Source organism: Trichoderma atroviride, chromosome 7 (assembly GCF_020647795.1).
Source record: "Trichoderma atroviride chromosome 7, complete sequence".
NCBI lineage: Eukaryota > Fungi > Ascomycota > Sordariomycetes > Hypocreales > Hypocreaceae > Trichoderma > Trichoderma atroviride.
The window spans coordinates 900,377-916,002 of NC_089406.1; the positions used below are offsets into that span (position 1 = coordinate 900,377).

General features: G+C 51.7%; 4 protein-coding genes across 4 annotated transcripts; 2 read left to right on the forward strand and 2 right to left on the reverse strand.

The window, feature by feature from the left end:
- Positions 1 to 323: 323 nt before the first annotated feature.
- TrAtP1_012301 (uncharacterized protein) lies at positions 324 to 1,358 on the forward strand (the record flags this gene model as incomplete). The annotated part of the gene is made up of 2 exons (XM_014090303.2): positions 324 to 954; positions 1,018 to 1,358. 2 exons carry the CDS (start codon positions 324 to 326, stop codon positions 1,356 to 1,358), a joined length of 972 nt encoding a protein of 323 aa, XP_013945778.2.
- Positions 1,359 to 7,701: 6,343 nt separating this feature from the next.
- TrAtP1_012302 (uncharacterized protein) lies at positions 7,702 to 9,838 on the reverse strand (the record flags this gene model as incomplete). Its single annotated transcript, XM_014090301.2, has 5 exons — positions 7,702 to 8,477; positions 8,547 to 8,777; positions 8,841 to 9,293; positions 9,363 to 9,552; positions 9,623 to 9,838. The coding sequence occupies 5 exons, from the start codon at positions 9,836 to 9,838 to the stop codon at positions 7,702 to 7,704; spliced, it is 1,866 nt and encodes a 621-aa protein (XP_013945776.2).
- A 1,576-nt stretch (positions 9,839 to 11,414) lies between these two features.
- Positions 11,415 to 11,702, forward strand: TrAtP1_012303 (uncharacterized protein; the record flags this gene model as incomplete). Its single annotated transcript, XM_066115472.1, has 1 exon — positions 11,415 to 11,702. The coding sequence occupies one exon, from the start codon at positions 11,415 to 11,417 to the stop codon at positions 11,700 to 11,702; it is 288 nt and encodes a 95-aa protein (XP_065971571.1).
- Positions 11,703 to 13,348: 1,646 nt separating this feature from the next.
- On the reverse strand, positions 13,349 to 13,769 carry TrAtP1_012304 (uncharacterized protein; the record flags this gene model as incomplete). The annotated part of the gene is made up of 3 exons (XM_066115473.1): positions 13,349 to 13,543; positions 13,610 to 13,707; positions 13,757 to 13,769. The coding sequence occupies 3 exons, from the start codon at positions 13,767 to 13,769 to the stop codon at positions 13,349 to 13,351; spliced, it is 306 nt and encodes a 101-aa protein (XP_065971572.1).
- Positions 13,770 to 15,626: the final 1,857 nt, after the last annotated feature.

Consider the following 15,626-nt stretch of genomic DNA (forward strand, 5'->3'; position numbering starts at 1 on the left):
CCTTGCATTACATCCGTCACCATTGTCGTCCAGTGATATGAGTTTCCGTGCTGGGCATGGACAAGGGCCCTACATACCAAACTGAAACTTTTCTTTTTGGCGCTTCCTTAATATATGCTTGCAAGCATTCGTATTTCTAGTGTCTGTGTCTAACCAGAGTAATAGGCTTAAGGCTGCATGTGCTTCAGCTCTGACCGTAGACCTTGCAGCTATCAGGACTCTCGACTATAAAGTCCTCTTGTTCGGCCAAAACAGCTCCCAGGGCTACGCACTCCTCTCGGTAGCTCGCGGACAGTCCTCTCTCATCCACTCGAAGAAGCGAGATGATGGCCGACACGCTTGTATCTGAACACCCTGACCTATCTGGCTTCCCAGGCTCTCCTGGGCAGAAACGAAAGCGCGAATTAGAAAGCCCCATCCTTGGACGCGCAAAGCGTGCTGCTCCTCCCGCAGCCATGTCAGCGTCACCGGCGGACACGGCCGCCTTCATCGAGAACGCCATCGAGGCCTCGCAGGCGGCCGCGGCCAGTGGCGTCAATGTTGCAGATTTCAATGCCCTCCAGCAGGCCGCCGCTGCGGATCACACCGACGCCTCGGACCCTTCCAATGCTACGAGCACAGCTCAGGCTGCCCTGGGCATGTATCCGACCCTTCACGTACCGCCATCAACCGAGGAGCAGTTCTCTGCTCAGGTGGCTGTTGACCCTGACCACGGCCACGGAGACGCATTCAAACACGATACCCCTTTTAGCACAGACGTCACACAGCAGACTGATCCCCTGATGGACTCAGCGGTCAACCAAAACCTACCACCTCCCCCGAACGGTGTTCAGACTCACCCTCCTCCTCCTCCTCCACACGCTAGATATGTCATCCAGCCTCCTCCGTCTAATCCTAAGCCGAGTGTCGGATCAGAGGAATGGCACAAGATGCGCAAGGATAATCACAAGGAAGGTAAGAATACAGCTATTCATTGGCATTTGGTAGACTAGCCTTGAGGACTGACAGAAAATGCAGTGGAGCGTCGACGTCGCGAGACTATTAATGAAGGCATCAACGAGCTGGCCAAGATTGTGCCGGGTTGCGAAAAGAACAAGGGCTCAATTTTACAGCGCGCCGTGAGCTTCATCACTCAACTCAAGGAGAACGAGCAGCAGAACATTGAGAAATGGACGCTGGAGAAGCTCCTCACAGAGCAGGCTATAACGGAACTCAGTGCATCCAACGATAAGCTCAAGCAAGAGTGCGAGAGGCTCTATCGTGAGCTGGAAACATGGAAGCGAGTTGCACAGCAAGCTGGACTTGAGCCACCGGCTGCACCAAAGGAAGAGCCTAATCCCGCTATGCAGTCGAGTTAGGAACCTGGGCATGCATTGGTGATTTTCCACCCTCCAGCATCTCTAACAGGCTCTCTTTCAAGCTTGTCCGAAGCTTACTACGTTTCACAACAGGCCAAGACGCAGCACGAAAAAGACGTCGGCTCGTGAACCCTGCTTTCCTCTTCCTTTTCTTCTTCTTTTTGCAAGGCTATATCAATATCCATGCCTTTTGCCGACTCTTTTTTTTTCCCCCACTCTCCGCTTCGGCAATGATGATGACTACGTTTTAAATCGTTTTCTTTCTCATTTACCATTTCCTCAATGTCTATCCAACCCTTTCTCCACCCCACTCCGGTTTCTTTTTCACTCTTACTGGGCCTAGCTTTAGGGCGAGATACCATTTCTCAACTGGAAGACTTACTCTTCCAGTAGCTTGGCGTTTGGTAGGATTCATTTTGGAGAACTAGAGAGGGGTTAAGCTGCATGGCCATTTCTTGGAGCGCATCCAAAACGCACGAGACTTGGCTGGGCTTTGGGCTACATGGGAAACATTCTACGTAATTAGCAAAGCTTTTTTTGTTGTTAGCGCTGTCCGATTTTACGGACCAAGATAATGTGTACGATCCTTGATGATGCCCAACCTGTTATTGCCCTCTTTTCATTCATGTCTCTCCCTTTTCTAATCTTTCTTTTTATTTCTGCGAGCTTTTCTTTGATCTGTGTGATTCTCTCCTCTATGGACTTCTCACTTCAACGCGCTCGACGGGATGTTGACCGGGGTGTGCCACTAAGGTCTCCCTTTTCACCACGAGGCAATCTACAAGCAAGTACTTGCAGTAACTAGTTGTTGGGGGGGGCTCGTGGCGGAAGCAAAGCTTGCATTTCCGCGAGTCACCAAGGATAGACGCGTAGCGCATTGCATCTCAGGCAGCCGGCATCCGTCGAGCGCGGCCACCACGACAGAGCATCGAGAATAAGCGATTGGATGCTGGACCCTGTCCATGTCTCGCGTTAGCAATTTTGTTGGCCGAGTGCTTTTTTGGGGGCCGACGAAGAGGGCATGCCGTGAATGGTAGCCCAGCGAAGCTAGCGGAAGCGACAAGGTGTGATTGTCTGCCCGAGGCGATGCTTTGTGACGAGAATTGGACATGGGAGGTGGTTGCTTTGAATGGGAGACGCGGATCACTGGATGGTTGTTGAATGTAAGATTTTCTTCTTTCTTCTTCTTTCAGGCTGACCCAGACGGCGCCTTTTCAGATCTCAAGTTTTCAGGAGAGAGAGAGCTGGCTTATTCCCGAGCTGTATATCCATGATCCATAGCCGGGTCTCTTTTTTCTCGTTTCTTTTCCTCTCCGTATTTGGCAACAGGACGGCAACCTTGCTCTCTTTTTCAGCTCGTTTGCACCGGCAACCAAGGATGCCGCGTCACCACCGTATGGAATAACATTATGCGGCAGCCAGCATAGCTCGTTTGACGCAGACGATGTGCATCTAGAGTAGGCTGCTTTTGGATATTCCCACAGTAGCCACGTTTCATGAGGCCCTATCAAGAGGGAGAAGAGAGAAGAAGCATGGCGACGTGGCTGGCTGGCTTGGGGACCTGGGCCTGGCGTCGAGCGGCTGAAAGAGGGGAAATTGACAGGATTATTTTGCCAGCAGCTTCACTCTCCTGATTTCCTTGTAAGACGAGGACGAGGAGGCATCTGCCGCTTGGGCTTGCGCAAAGGAGTAATGAATGGTGATGTAAGGAGACTTTTGCTACTTCTTCTTCGTTTATACTTGCCGAGTGTTTTACGGGGAAAATACGAATACACGAATGGAAGACCAGATTTAGTGCTTCAGCCGGACAAGACGAGACATGACGGCGAAGACAAGCAGGGCAAAAACACCACACCAGTAAGAACTGGCAGCTGGGACAGTAGGTGGTGAACAACCGCCCACACAGCTCGCAAGCCGCGTCGCACGCAAGCAAGGGACAAGAAAAGAGACAAGAAGCAATGCAATGCTACCCTCCACCTGTTGCCAAGGGAGAAAGAGGGGTGCCCGCCAACGGGGAGAACGCGGAGCCTGCTCCGTTTGCTAGACTATTGGCCAGCGTCTTTGTTTTTTTTTCCAGGGCCCCCTCGCTGTTTTCTCTCTTATTTTCTGACAAGGGACAGGGGGGGTTTCTGAGAGAGGAGAGACAGGGGTACAGGGGGGGGCTTTGGCGTTACATGGCAGTGAGGGAAGAGCAACATACCGTAAACTAAACAGATCAGCCCGTTATTAGTATCTACTTTTGGTGTGAATGACACAATATTCACGACGGTGACATTTTGGGAGGCATGGGGTTGATTTTGTCTTTGCTTTTTGCCCTTTTTATTCGCGCATGTGTAGCTTTGCCGGGATATGACTCTCTGTCAGTGTGTGTGTTTTTGCTGTGTGTTTTGTTTCATTGGACACAAAAAGGAGATGGTTGCTTTTCAGCTGCTTACGGCGGCGGCGCAGCACATGGCCTATCTAGTATCTACTTCCTTTACTTGTAGTAATTTACTCTTATAGGGACGATGAATTGAGAGTGATTTCACTGGAAACACGACATATACAACAACTATCAATATCATATCTACTGACCAATCCATCTTTTGCCATCTCCTGGACTGTACTTGCACACCGCAATCATGCAGGGAAAACAGCCAGCCTATGACAAGGTCCCAAGTGTCGGGTTAAAATCCATCATCAGGATTCCGAACAAGGTCTGCTTCTCCCCAATCTCAAGCTTACAAAGTACTTGTGCGTAATATACAAGCGAACCTCGCTTCCCTTGAGTCTCTCCGATTTGCGACATCCGCGGAACATGCGGAGCAAACTCTCAACTTCCCCCCGTGAAACCATCTTATTAAGTCGCTTCAAAGAGAGACATTATAGACGGACAAATTCCTTTTTTCCTCCCACCCATCTTGTGTAAAGATGCTGCAATTACTTGTTACTTACTAGTTCCAAACTATCCAATTAAACATGCAGCTCAAAAGTAAGGCGAGACGGGCCAGACCGCTCGATTTATACTGCTTAAGGATGTTTAGTTTTTTGCACATTGTTAGATCTAGACCGGTTTTTTTTTTTTTTTTTTTTTGATCAGTTTTTACCGGCAAAGCATCGTAAGAAACAAAGTGATATACGACAACTTGATACTGTGCAGTTACCGTCTTCGTCTTTCGGTTCACTGTACGCGAGCTGCATGGCCAAGACCTCTTTTTTCTTTTCTCAGTGCAGCATGTTTTGCTAATACGACTTTTTTTTTTATTTCATACCCGATTCATTGCCCCACTCCGAAACATTTCAAGCAAACGACTACTGCAAAAAGTCACAGTAGCATGGGCGTCTAGGAATCTGACAGCATGTCAACACAACTACCTAAACAGCCGTGTTCCGTAAAAATAGCCCGTCAGAACTTGACTAATGGACATGACAAGGTTTGTTTGTATGTAACTGCTTGCCCTACCGATGGATACCGGCACCGATTGCCCCCCCTTTGGCACTTTACAAATGCCAACTTATCCTAATGCAAGAAAAACACGGCTTGTTGGGGCTGTTTTGGTTTAGGTATAGTTGGCAATGGTTTGTATGCAATGGATATCTTAGGGCTTCAGCGGGTTGAGGGACCCGGCTTGCCGTGGAACTCAGTCGTTTTCCCGGTCTTCTGTTTACCCCCTGCCCTTTACGAAAAAGCTAAAGCACGCTTTCTAGGTAGCATCGAGTAGAAAAACGCCCTTTCTTCCGCATAATGTACCTGCTGTAAGCCGCAGTATATCCAACAACGAAGCCATGTAGATGTAGCAGTATATACCCCAACAACTGAGCCATATTTTATTCCAATCTTAATCAACAGCTTCCCACCACTCATACTGCTCTGTATACAGCCACATACTGCATCCGGCGCAAAATAACGTCCAGCCTCTTCTTTTTCTTCAGCTTCTCAGCTTCTCCCCCCCCCCTTTTCCCTTCTCTCTTTTCTATGTTTAGCTACCATGTTAGGCCTCTCAGCCATCAAAACCCCCCCCTAGCCAGCTGAACACGCTGCTCGTCCTCCAATCCCAATCTGCCATGGACCTAGTCCACACACACTTTTGCCCGCATCAACTCAGACATACAGCATTAGTGCTATACTACTTATATACCACTGCTGATACCGCATGCATATACAACCCTTGGTAAGCCTCAACAGGTACATACCGACGTACTTGTGCTCCTATCCATGTCAACTCCAACTTGCCCATCTACCTAGCTTTGCTTTTCCCATGTATCCGTCATCTGTATTGTTCTTCTCATCCCCATGATTTCCTCATACATCTACGTAGTACTGTACAACAAGAAACCCCCCCCCCCCCAAGCTTAGCCTACTTTACGCTTCCCCCCTCGCATCCAGAAACAAAATGACACATCACTTTTCTCTCTCTCTCTCTCCAAAATACTTGTCAATTCCGGCTGCCTGATCCATCTCCATAACATGCAAAGTACATACACACCCACAGTCCTACCACCAAATACCGGAGTATTAGCTCCAAACCTAGCAAGTATCCTATCCTGTCCCCATATAATCAACTTCTCCCCCCCCCCCGGAAGATCCTCCTTGCCACTTTATGAACCCATGAGCCCAACAGCTTGTTTCCTCCCCCAATGCTCCCCAAATATAATCAAGGTTTTCAAGCTTTCAAGCTTTCAGTCACTTGTATCATATCATAATCGTGCCACATCACATCACATCACTTTCCCCCCCCCCATCGCTTCCGTTCTTTTGACTTCCCGCCGATCTGATCCCCGGACGAGGTGGGAACTAAAACTACTAGTAAGAGTGGTTCGTTGGGCACGCCAAATCTAGACAACAGGCCTCTTCTAGTAGAAGTACTTGCTTGTACTGTTTCCCGTAATACTCGTGGCCATCAGCTCGGCACTTTTCCGTGATGGATGTGCCTCATATACAAATACTACATGTACACTTTTCAACACGCCCTCCAACTCCCTTGCGCACTGCATGACTCTTTCACCTCCGTCTATGTACTTCAAAACAAGCTCATCATCCATTCACACCCCTCCTTGTACATACTATGTGGCCTGACACTCCCATCCATGTATACATTTTGCCCATGTTCACGTTCGGCTTCTCGCAAATCGCCACTTACTTCACCAGTGCTTTTAACCTCCATAAAAGAGCAAAGCAAAGCAGATCAATTTCATAGACAAAACAAACAGTGTGATAGATTGCTCATATATCTTACTACGCTTCTTATGCGTGTAGTCGCTAAAGAAAACGTTAATTATCCCATGTATCAAAAGAAAGTTCTCGCTTTAGTAGCCTCTCCCCATCAACCTATAAAGACAATTATTCTTGCAAAGGAGACGCTAGCCAACTAACTGATAGCCAAAAGAGAAAACTGAAAGGAAAGAGAAATGAGAGAGATCAAAAAAAAAGAAAAGATAGCATCGCTTGCTTAGTTCGCTATGCTTTGTTCAGTCTACGTAATTCCCCATAAACCACTCCATATAAACCCCCCCCTTCCAGATTTCCATCTTGCACCAACACAGACATGATTAGACGACAAAAACAAATGAGAAACAAACTCCGTTCAGATGGGGCAAAAAGCCCCTCAAAAAATTCTGAAGAAAAGCCTCCAAGTATCGCTATCCGTCAGGCGTGGGCATGTATTCAAGAGGTTCCAGTAACCAAGCCATAAATGTCGGAGGCCCTGTGAATCGCTGGGACACTGGAATGAATCGCTGGGACACTGGAATGAATTGCAAAAAGAAAAGAAAAACAAATCTCATCGAAAATATTGCCACTGGAGGCAAGAATGGCTCATATCCACTCAATGAAAGGACATACAACCGCACAGAAAAATAGACCAAACAAAAATCAAAGACCAAAAAGAGAATTGGCAGTCTTGCCAAGAGCATACCGCCCATCCATGCTCTGTATACTGCCCTTGGCAAACCACTTCAACCGAACAGCGCTGTCCTTGCAGGAGATTGGCGGAAAGAAAGGAAAAAGAAGCCTCCAGGAATAAAGCATAAGCAAAGTCCGCCTGTATCGCCCACGACATCAATTTCGTCAAAGAGGAATCCTCCCCCACAGGCAGCTGAAAAGTTCATTGAACGCCAGGATAGACCGACTCGATAACAAGCAAATATGGGAAGAAAGGAAATGAAGGAAATAGGATAGAATAAAAGATCAAATCACAATTATTGGTCAATATGCGTTCCAGTGCGTACCGCGCTCTGTATTGCCGAGACCAGGCCCCTGTACGTAGCATTATACGCATAAGCTAGGCTTCACAGGCTCGCTCTCCTGCAGCCTGCAGCCTGCTGATACCACTGACCCATTGCGCTCTCGCTCTCCCTCTTTCCTTTACTGTAAGGAAGGGCGATGTCCAGCGGGATCCACAACTTGGGCCATGACTCTCATTCCACGCGCATCATTGGACATTGCGTAATTGTAGCCTTGCTGTTGGCTAACGGGAGGTGTTTGTGACAGGTCTCCCGATCTGAAAATCGTGTTGCCGTTTGGGTCGTATTCACTGCGATGCGGCGCATCAAAAGAGCTCGGCATGAAACTCTGACCAGGTGTGATGGGCACCCCAGAGCTCACAAATGTTGCTGGTTGCGCAGCCGTTGGCTGCTGACTATACTGGTACATGGATGATCCACTGGTGGCTGCCGAGGCCTGTGGCCACTGCTGGGAGTACAGGTTCCCTCCTGGGCTGGCGTAGTCGCTAAACACCGATGGTCGCCGGCTGGCATCGTGAGAGGTGGCAACCAGATCAAGGGTAAGGTTGCCAGTAGCAGCTGCAGCTGCGGTGGTAGCGGTGGGTACGGCTTGGCCGCTGTGGACAGAGAGTGAGCTACCCTCGACAAATGTATGCTGCTGTGAGGGAATCTCCGAAATCATTGACTGGGGGAATGTACTGGCCCGTGTCGTTAGGTCATTGATGAAGGCTGGTCCACGGATGCTCGTGGCAGAGCTGGGCTCCGATACTGGGTGCGGCAAGCCCTGAGAAACCGGAGGTTTGGATCTGGATACATCATGATCCTCTTCGTCCTTGATAAAGCCAGCATCCTCAGGGTCTGAAGCGTAGCTCTCTGGCATCTTGTCTTCTGCCATGACATAGACTTCAGTTGTGCCATCTATACATTGTTGATGTCAGGATTGAGAACTTCAAAAGCTCAGATCTAGAAGAGTAGCTACTAGCTTACCGATTTCGCCATTCTTGTACCGTTCCTCCAGCCGAGCTACCTTGAAGATTTCAGTAAGAAACGGCTTCTTCTTGGCATTTGCCTCGTTGTCCATGAAGAAGGATGACAGCGCCTCATTCGTGGTTTCATCAAGCTTCTTCACATTCAGGCCAAGCTTCTGAATCTCAGTATGCTGCTTGTGGTTGGGTTCTACAACCAGCCTGAGGATGTGGGCGAGAAGGTGGACACGCTCTGTTTCGCTCGATTAGCACATGCGAAATCGCTTGTATGTGTCCCAGCAAGAGTTGGACTAACCTCGCTTGTATAAATGATCGGGCTCTTTATGGCGGACCTTGTCGTCCTTTGTGGGACCCCACGCTTTCGGCCACCATCCTGGTGCCTTTTCATCGCTACCAGTGTAAGGATGCGTTGATTGCTTCTTGGGCTCCACGGCCTTGACCCAAGCCTTGGCAATGAGTTTGCAGGCCGTCTGCTGGCAGTTCTTGAAGCGCTGTTCGTAAAAGCTCCACACAGCAGCCGAGTCGCCAATCTTGATGCACCTGCGAGATGAAACAGTCATGGGAAGATCGTCCTCATCATTGATAGCCCGTGCTCCTCTGACGCGCTTGCGGCCTTGACGAACAGGACTGCCACTCCATTCTCCGAATGCAGAGTTGCGGCGACGGTCCATTCGACTGCGGCCGAGCGCAGCGGGACGACCGTAGAAGCCGTCTTCAAGATTGTAATCGTCCAGTATAGGATCAGCGCCTTTTCGACACACTAGTCAGCAATCAACCGGCAAGGAAACTTTTATATTGTAGATTGGGAGGCACAAACCTGAATCAATGCGGGCCATGACCTGGCGGTATTTGGTGGCATCAAAGAATTGGCGTATCGTGGTGTCGGTCATGCCGCGTCCAGTGGTAGGGTTGGCAAAGGTCATGGTGGCGCCTTCTTCGGTAATAGCAGTGACAAAATAATGCTTGGCGACAATGCCACAATGCGTTCTGAGCGCATCGTCGATTGACTGTTTTTCACGCATTGTTAGAAAAGACGTCGACAACAAAGAGGCGGAGACACCTTGTAATAGAACTTACCATCAAATGGCGACGCGAGTCGTTGCCGTCTTGGAAACGAGCATTGTCAGCTTCTACGCCAACGCGCTCCTGTGGAAAGGGATGGTGTCGCTGAACGACATCAGAGGTATATCTCTCTGATGAGAAAGATTGATGCCGCGTAGCATCAGTAGGATAATACTGAGGCTGAAACGTCTGGTGACGGGGAAGTGAATCCCGCGTCCAATCCTGAACCATGGTTGGTAGCAATAGGGAGTGATAGAGTGTTGTCTAGGTCGTAGCAAGTATGAAGAAGGCGTACGCTGGCAAAAGATGTAAGTGAACAATCAAGGCTCCTAAACGAGCAGCGCGATTCAACACCAAGTTCGGCTCTGCTTGGTACGACTCCGGTTTGCGTAGGCCAAAGAAGGGGATACCCAGGAGGCGGAAGTTGACGGCAAGGGTCAGCCACGTTGTACTATCGTCAACCTCTTTGTGGAATCAAACAGAATCCCTCCGGTAATGCAGTGCTACTAAGATTCTGCTGAAAGTGGACAAGACTGCTGAATGTCCAGTCTGTGCTTCAAAGGTCGCGCAGAAGATTGTAGAAATAGAAAAGGACAGCACAACACAGCACAGCACAGCACAGCACGAGTAGAGTGGCGTATGGGTTTTTTCGCGAAACGAATAGCCAGGCGATCAGACCATACGTGGGGATTATTGAATGCGGTGAAAGGCCAGGATCTCTTGGGATGGCGCTGCTGGCAGTTGGGGGGTGTGTGTACCAAGATGCTGTTATACCCGATAATGTATATATCGGCGATGCTGTGTAACAACCGTAGCCGATGTAGCGTCGACGGAGAAGACGAGGGCCGTGCGATGCCGACTTGGGTCGCGTTGAATGTACGAGGCAATGTCGACGATGGCTTCTGATAGCAAGCGTCGAAGGCAGATGCAGCGAGCAACCAACTACCTCGTCCTGCAGCAAGATGTCAAGAGCAGCAGAGGCAAACGGTACCGGCCGGCAGTGAGCCGTGTTCGAAGACGAATCTGTGCAAGGCGCAGCCGATCGCTTTATAGTATGGACAATTGCGTTGGGCGAACCAGGCCAAGACTAGGGAGAGGTAGGGTGTCTCGTTGGTTTCCAAACACGGAACTGCTCCAAGACGGGACAGAGATCCCAAGCAGCCGGGCAGATAAGCAAGAGTCGTCTTGGATCGGGTTTGGTCGAGGGCACAGAGAGATCAAGCAGTGGGCGTCATGTGTTGCAATCCCTAGCTATCAGTGGTGTTGCCAAGCACGAACGAGTGCGGCGCGGTAGCACGGCGACAGAACAGACTCAGCAGGATATCGCAAACGCAGAGATAAGATTTTCCCACTTTTTTTTTCTTTAAAAAAAGGGAAATCGCTACACTGAATCTTTGGGACTCTAACAAAACCGCCAAGGGAGGGAGGACAAGAAGAAGAAGTCGGATCCGAGGCCGAAGCGAAACGAGAGTCAAGGTGGCCGGCAGTCACCGGGAGAAGTGCGTTCCCAGGATGAAGAGCAGAGGGCGCAGAATGAAGGACGTGTCGGTTGATATGAGATCCAAGCCAAGCGGCACAAGAGAGGTCGACACAATTGGCCCAATTAGCACCAGGCCCAGACACCACCAGGATGGACGATGGCAGCTGCGGGCCCCGCACAAGACAGCGGGTTGTCTGTCTCTCTTGTCGCTTTCTTACTCGCGGCCGTTGTGGTTGTTGGCCAGTCCACTTTGGACGGTAGTCTGCTCTTGGGTTCAACGGCTGGCGTGTCAGCAGCGTCGCACGTCAAGAGGCAAAGACGGGGCCAATGGGAGGAGACGAGCAGGGAGAGAAGGGAGAGCGAGCGAGCGAGCGAGATGGACAGCGAGAGACACGCGGAGAGAGCAGAGAGAGAGAAGAGAGAGATGGATCCAACCAAGGACAAGGAGAAGGCCGGCAGAAGATTGAGCTGAGTGCCTGGTTTGCCGGGCAAAAAGACAAGAAGAAGCAGCAGCAGCAGCAGAGCGAATGGGAGACTCGAGGACGACGACGAGGACGAGGGTGCGGGCGAGGGTCGACCGCCGAGGGGCAGGTACATGTAGGAAACCGCAGGTGAAGCAGTCCAGGCCGGTTCAGTTGAGGCAAAGCAAGGCGAGGCAATGCAAGGCAGGTCCAGGCATGGGGCATGAGGCCTGTAAGAGCGAAAAGGCGGGCTTGGCCTGGTGGTGATGCAGGCAGGGAGCAGCAGCAACAGCGCTGGGCCAATCGCCGGGCCTCTGTGCGCGGCAGATGCACGCAGCCCGCGACGGTGTGTTTTATTTTTATATCGGCCTCTCTTTTCATTCATACGAGCAGGCATACGTTTCTTTGCTTTTGGCCAGTTCTATCACCAGTACGCCACGTCGCATCTCTCATCTTTCGTTTCTACGTTTTACTTTTTCTTTCCCCTTCGTTTCATCACAACGAGGTCAGTGCCTCAGAAGCTTTGGGCAGAGCAAGAGATCGTCCGGCCCGCCAACGTGCTCGCCGCTGAGGCCCCAGAGCCTAGCATATAGAGCCACGAGCCTAGAGCCACGAGCCTAGAGCCACGAGCCTAGAGCCACGAAGCTGGGGTTCTCGCCTGGCGCGATACCTGGAACAGCTCCGGCTGCAGCTGGGGCTTCTGCTAGTCCCCCGTACGAGCCCTCCAACCCTCGTAGCACTGCTGGGCTGCGCTAGCGGTCGCTCGCGTCGCTCCCAGCCAAGGCACAGCTCCAAGGTTCACGCTGCCCTCCACTCGAGGCATGGCAGCACTCCAGCGCCAGCGCCAGCAGCTTAGCGTCCGCCGCCGGTACAGTAGTGCGCCAATGCCACAGCACACCCACCTGGCCAGGGCCTAGGCCACGCTCAGCAACATCCACGCCATCCGTCGGCCGTCCAGGTCGGCATGTCACCCGCGCCGGTGCCTTTTAGCAGCTCGAGGTGCCACGGGCTGGCAGGGTACGAGCTCGCTGAGTCTCCAAGTAGGCATGAGCGTGGTACTGTAGGCTTCTCTGAGGTAGGTAGGCAGTAGGTACGGTATCGCCTGCGGTGTGCCGGCAGGATAGCGCAGGTGGGCTACCCTTGGTTGGTGAGGGTCTTCTGCGCAATGTGTAGCAGAGGACGAGTCCAGAGGCCCAGGCGTGTTTGTTGCTGGCTGTACTACAAGCACCCGGCTGCAGATACTGCGTCTCAAGAAGATTTAACCTCTAAGCCCCGTGTAGCTGTGGAGAGAACGCGCCGCGAGCACGGACGACCCAGTAAACTCCGTCCCCCAGGAACGCACTCCGTGCTGTACTCCGTTGAGCCACTAGAGGCCGAGCCGCTGCTAGATCGTCAGAGAGAGAGGCAAGAGGCGGCCTTGACACGCGCGAGGCCTGGACATCCTTCAGCCAGCTGCGCTACTCCATCAGTGTGCAGGTCAGGTACGAGCATATACGGACTTCGGTGCCGGTGTAAGCTGCGCAGCTAGCATTGCCTTGGATCCGTATATTGGTCCCCTCTCCCTTGGCTGGCGGTCCATCGGCCAACAAAGGGGTCGATCGTCTGTATGGTGTATGGGTATCGGGCGCAACAAATGTGAAAGCCCCAGCATCGTCACAGTCATACTCGTAATCATCAGACAGGCACGCAGGCGTGTACTGTTAGCCGTCATCCCCCGTCCCCGCGCATCTGGGGAGCTTCACAGCTCGCTCTGCGAGTGGCTAGAAGCGGATATTGGACACTGGAGCTGCGTGCAGGACACTAGAGGCACCGCACTGCCTGGGGAGCATCAGAGACAGCCCTTGATCCCATCCCATCCGGCACGCGAAACAAAGCTGTGCGGCTCACTGACCAGCACGAGTACCACAGGAGCACCGCTTGGTGCCGGTACGAGACAAGTGGCAGCACCACCTCCTCCTCCAGAGAGACCAGGGACATGACGGCAAAGTCGCGTGTCTGCACAAGTAAGGCGCTCGGCTGTAAGTCGAGCGTACTAGTGGGATAGAGTTCAGTTGTGCGTACCGGAGGTTCCCCCTCAGCAGGGGTTGTAGCCTTTCTTTTGCCCAGCCCAGGCTCGAGCCAAGCATTGGCCCAACCACAACACCATGTTCCAGGAAGAGCTAAACGCACAAGGCCAGCACTTTCTCAGAGGACAGCGCGCGTTGGGACGGCGCTGACGCATCTCCTTCGATTTGGTCACGATCCTTGCGTCGTGTAGCGTTGCCTCTAGCCCATTCTCACCAGAAATTGTTGCTTCTACGCACACGAGTCCAGTATCACCCTTCTTCATCTCCGTATGAGGTACAGCAAGTGGTGGTCCTCGCACAGGTGCCACCAGCAATTCACTCGGCCTCATTGGCCGCTTCTTGCTCCGGAGCACGAGCAGTTCGGAAAGCTCCAGTGTATCCACCCAGATATCGAGCCAACACGCCTTCTCTCTCTTCCCCTTCCCTCTCTTGGATGGATACCCAGATGGATGGCAGAGCCTTTTCGTTGGCTCAGCATATCCCGAGCGTGCCTGTGCCGCATGGGAAGCTCGGGAAGTTAATAGCGGCATTCAAACCTGGGTACCAGGGCTGGCAGTCCAGGGTGACAGGCGGCAGCTCCAGGATAGCCCTGGTCGCGCCAGCGAGGATTGCGTAGCCCACGGGGCTAACGGTGAGACGGAAAAGGGAAAAAAATCCAAAATCAGGCCAAGAACAAAGCAGATGCCAATTAAATGCGTCTCCAAACCTTGGTTTTGCATAACCTAAATAACGTTAGCATCCTTCCAAGTTAGTGCTCCGAGCGGAGGACTATCTATTCAGGGAGAAAATGGGCTGTGGATCAGACATAATTGGTACGAAAAACGGAGCTTGCAAAGCAGGTAGTGCGACCATTCCATAGCTACAGCCGTCCGTCTGCTAGTGGTATTTTACCCGAAGCTCGTGTATGGATGACAGCAGTGCTCCATGCTTTTAACTCTCTTCTGAGACAAGGCATGGGTTGAGTGTTTGATTTGCAAACTTTATGCCGTCAATCCCATTCCGCTGCCAGCAAGAAAAGTGAGACATACCGCAACTCTAGCTCCACGCAATATGGAGAACAAAGAGGGTGGGGTTGTCGAGGGAATGAAGGCTTGCGAGCCAGCATCAAACATTGCGTCCTGCTCTGCGGGCTAGACTGGTAGCGAGCGGGCTGCCTGCTACAGTATCACACTGGATCTCTCCAATCTGATGCTGGTTAGGTCATAGCTCGAGACACGGGCAAATGCCGTACATGTGCAAAGTACGAAGCATCGAGGATGCAGATGACCTACCTTTTGGGTCGTCCGCATACAAGCAGTGGCGGTAGAATCCATCGGCTTGTGACAAGCTCACACAAAGGCGTACCGTGATGCCTCGCGAATAGCTGCCCTCTTAATTTCCCCCCTTTTCTCTCCCCTTCCGGTAGCCACGGCCAATGGAATAACCGCCGTGCAGGTTGGAAGCAAAAGAACGTTCTGCCTGCGCCCGTTGCGGACTGACCCAATTGATCCGCCCTCTTAGACCACGTTGTTATCGGCAGTACCACTCTTACGGAGTGTGCCATGAGCCATGAACCACTGCCGGCTTTGACAGCCATTGACTTCGGGCCAGGGTAGAGATAGTTTCAGTTCGTCTTGATACAGCCGCGCTCTGGAAGCACTTTCGACAAGGCAACACCACCACTATGGAGCCGTGAGGTAATAAAAGACTGCAGTTCGGGGCACGCACGACTAGATCGTCGCCAGGAACAAGAGGCAGGGATGGTGGCTTTGGCTCGCTGTCGCTAAATGGCTAAATGGTGTTGTATGCGCTGATCAGCAGGCGTGCCCCGTCACGAGACCCGGCTGGCTCCATCCTTGGCTCAGAGAAGGAACTTGCCGTGATGAGAGAGCCATTGCATGAAGTCGCCTTTTTGGAGGGCGTGTTGGCACTGCTGATGCTTCTTGTTTGTGAGCTCGGTTGGCCAAGATTGTCTCCCTGCATTGGACTATGGCCATGGTCCGTCACCAAGGTTGGATAGATGGTGGATAGCA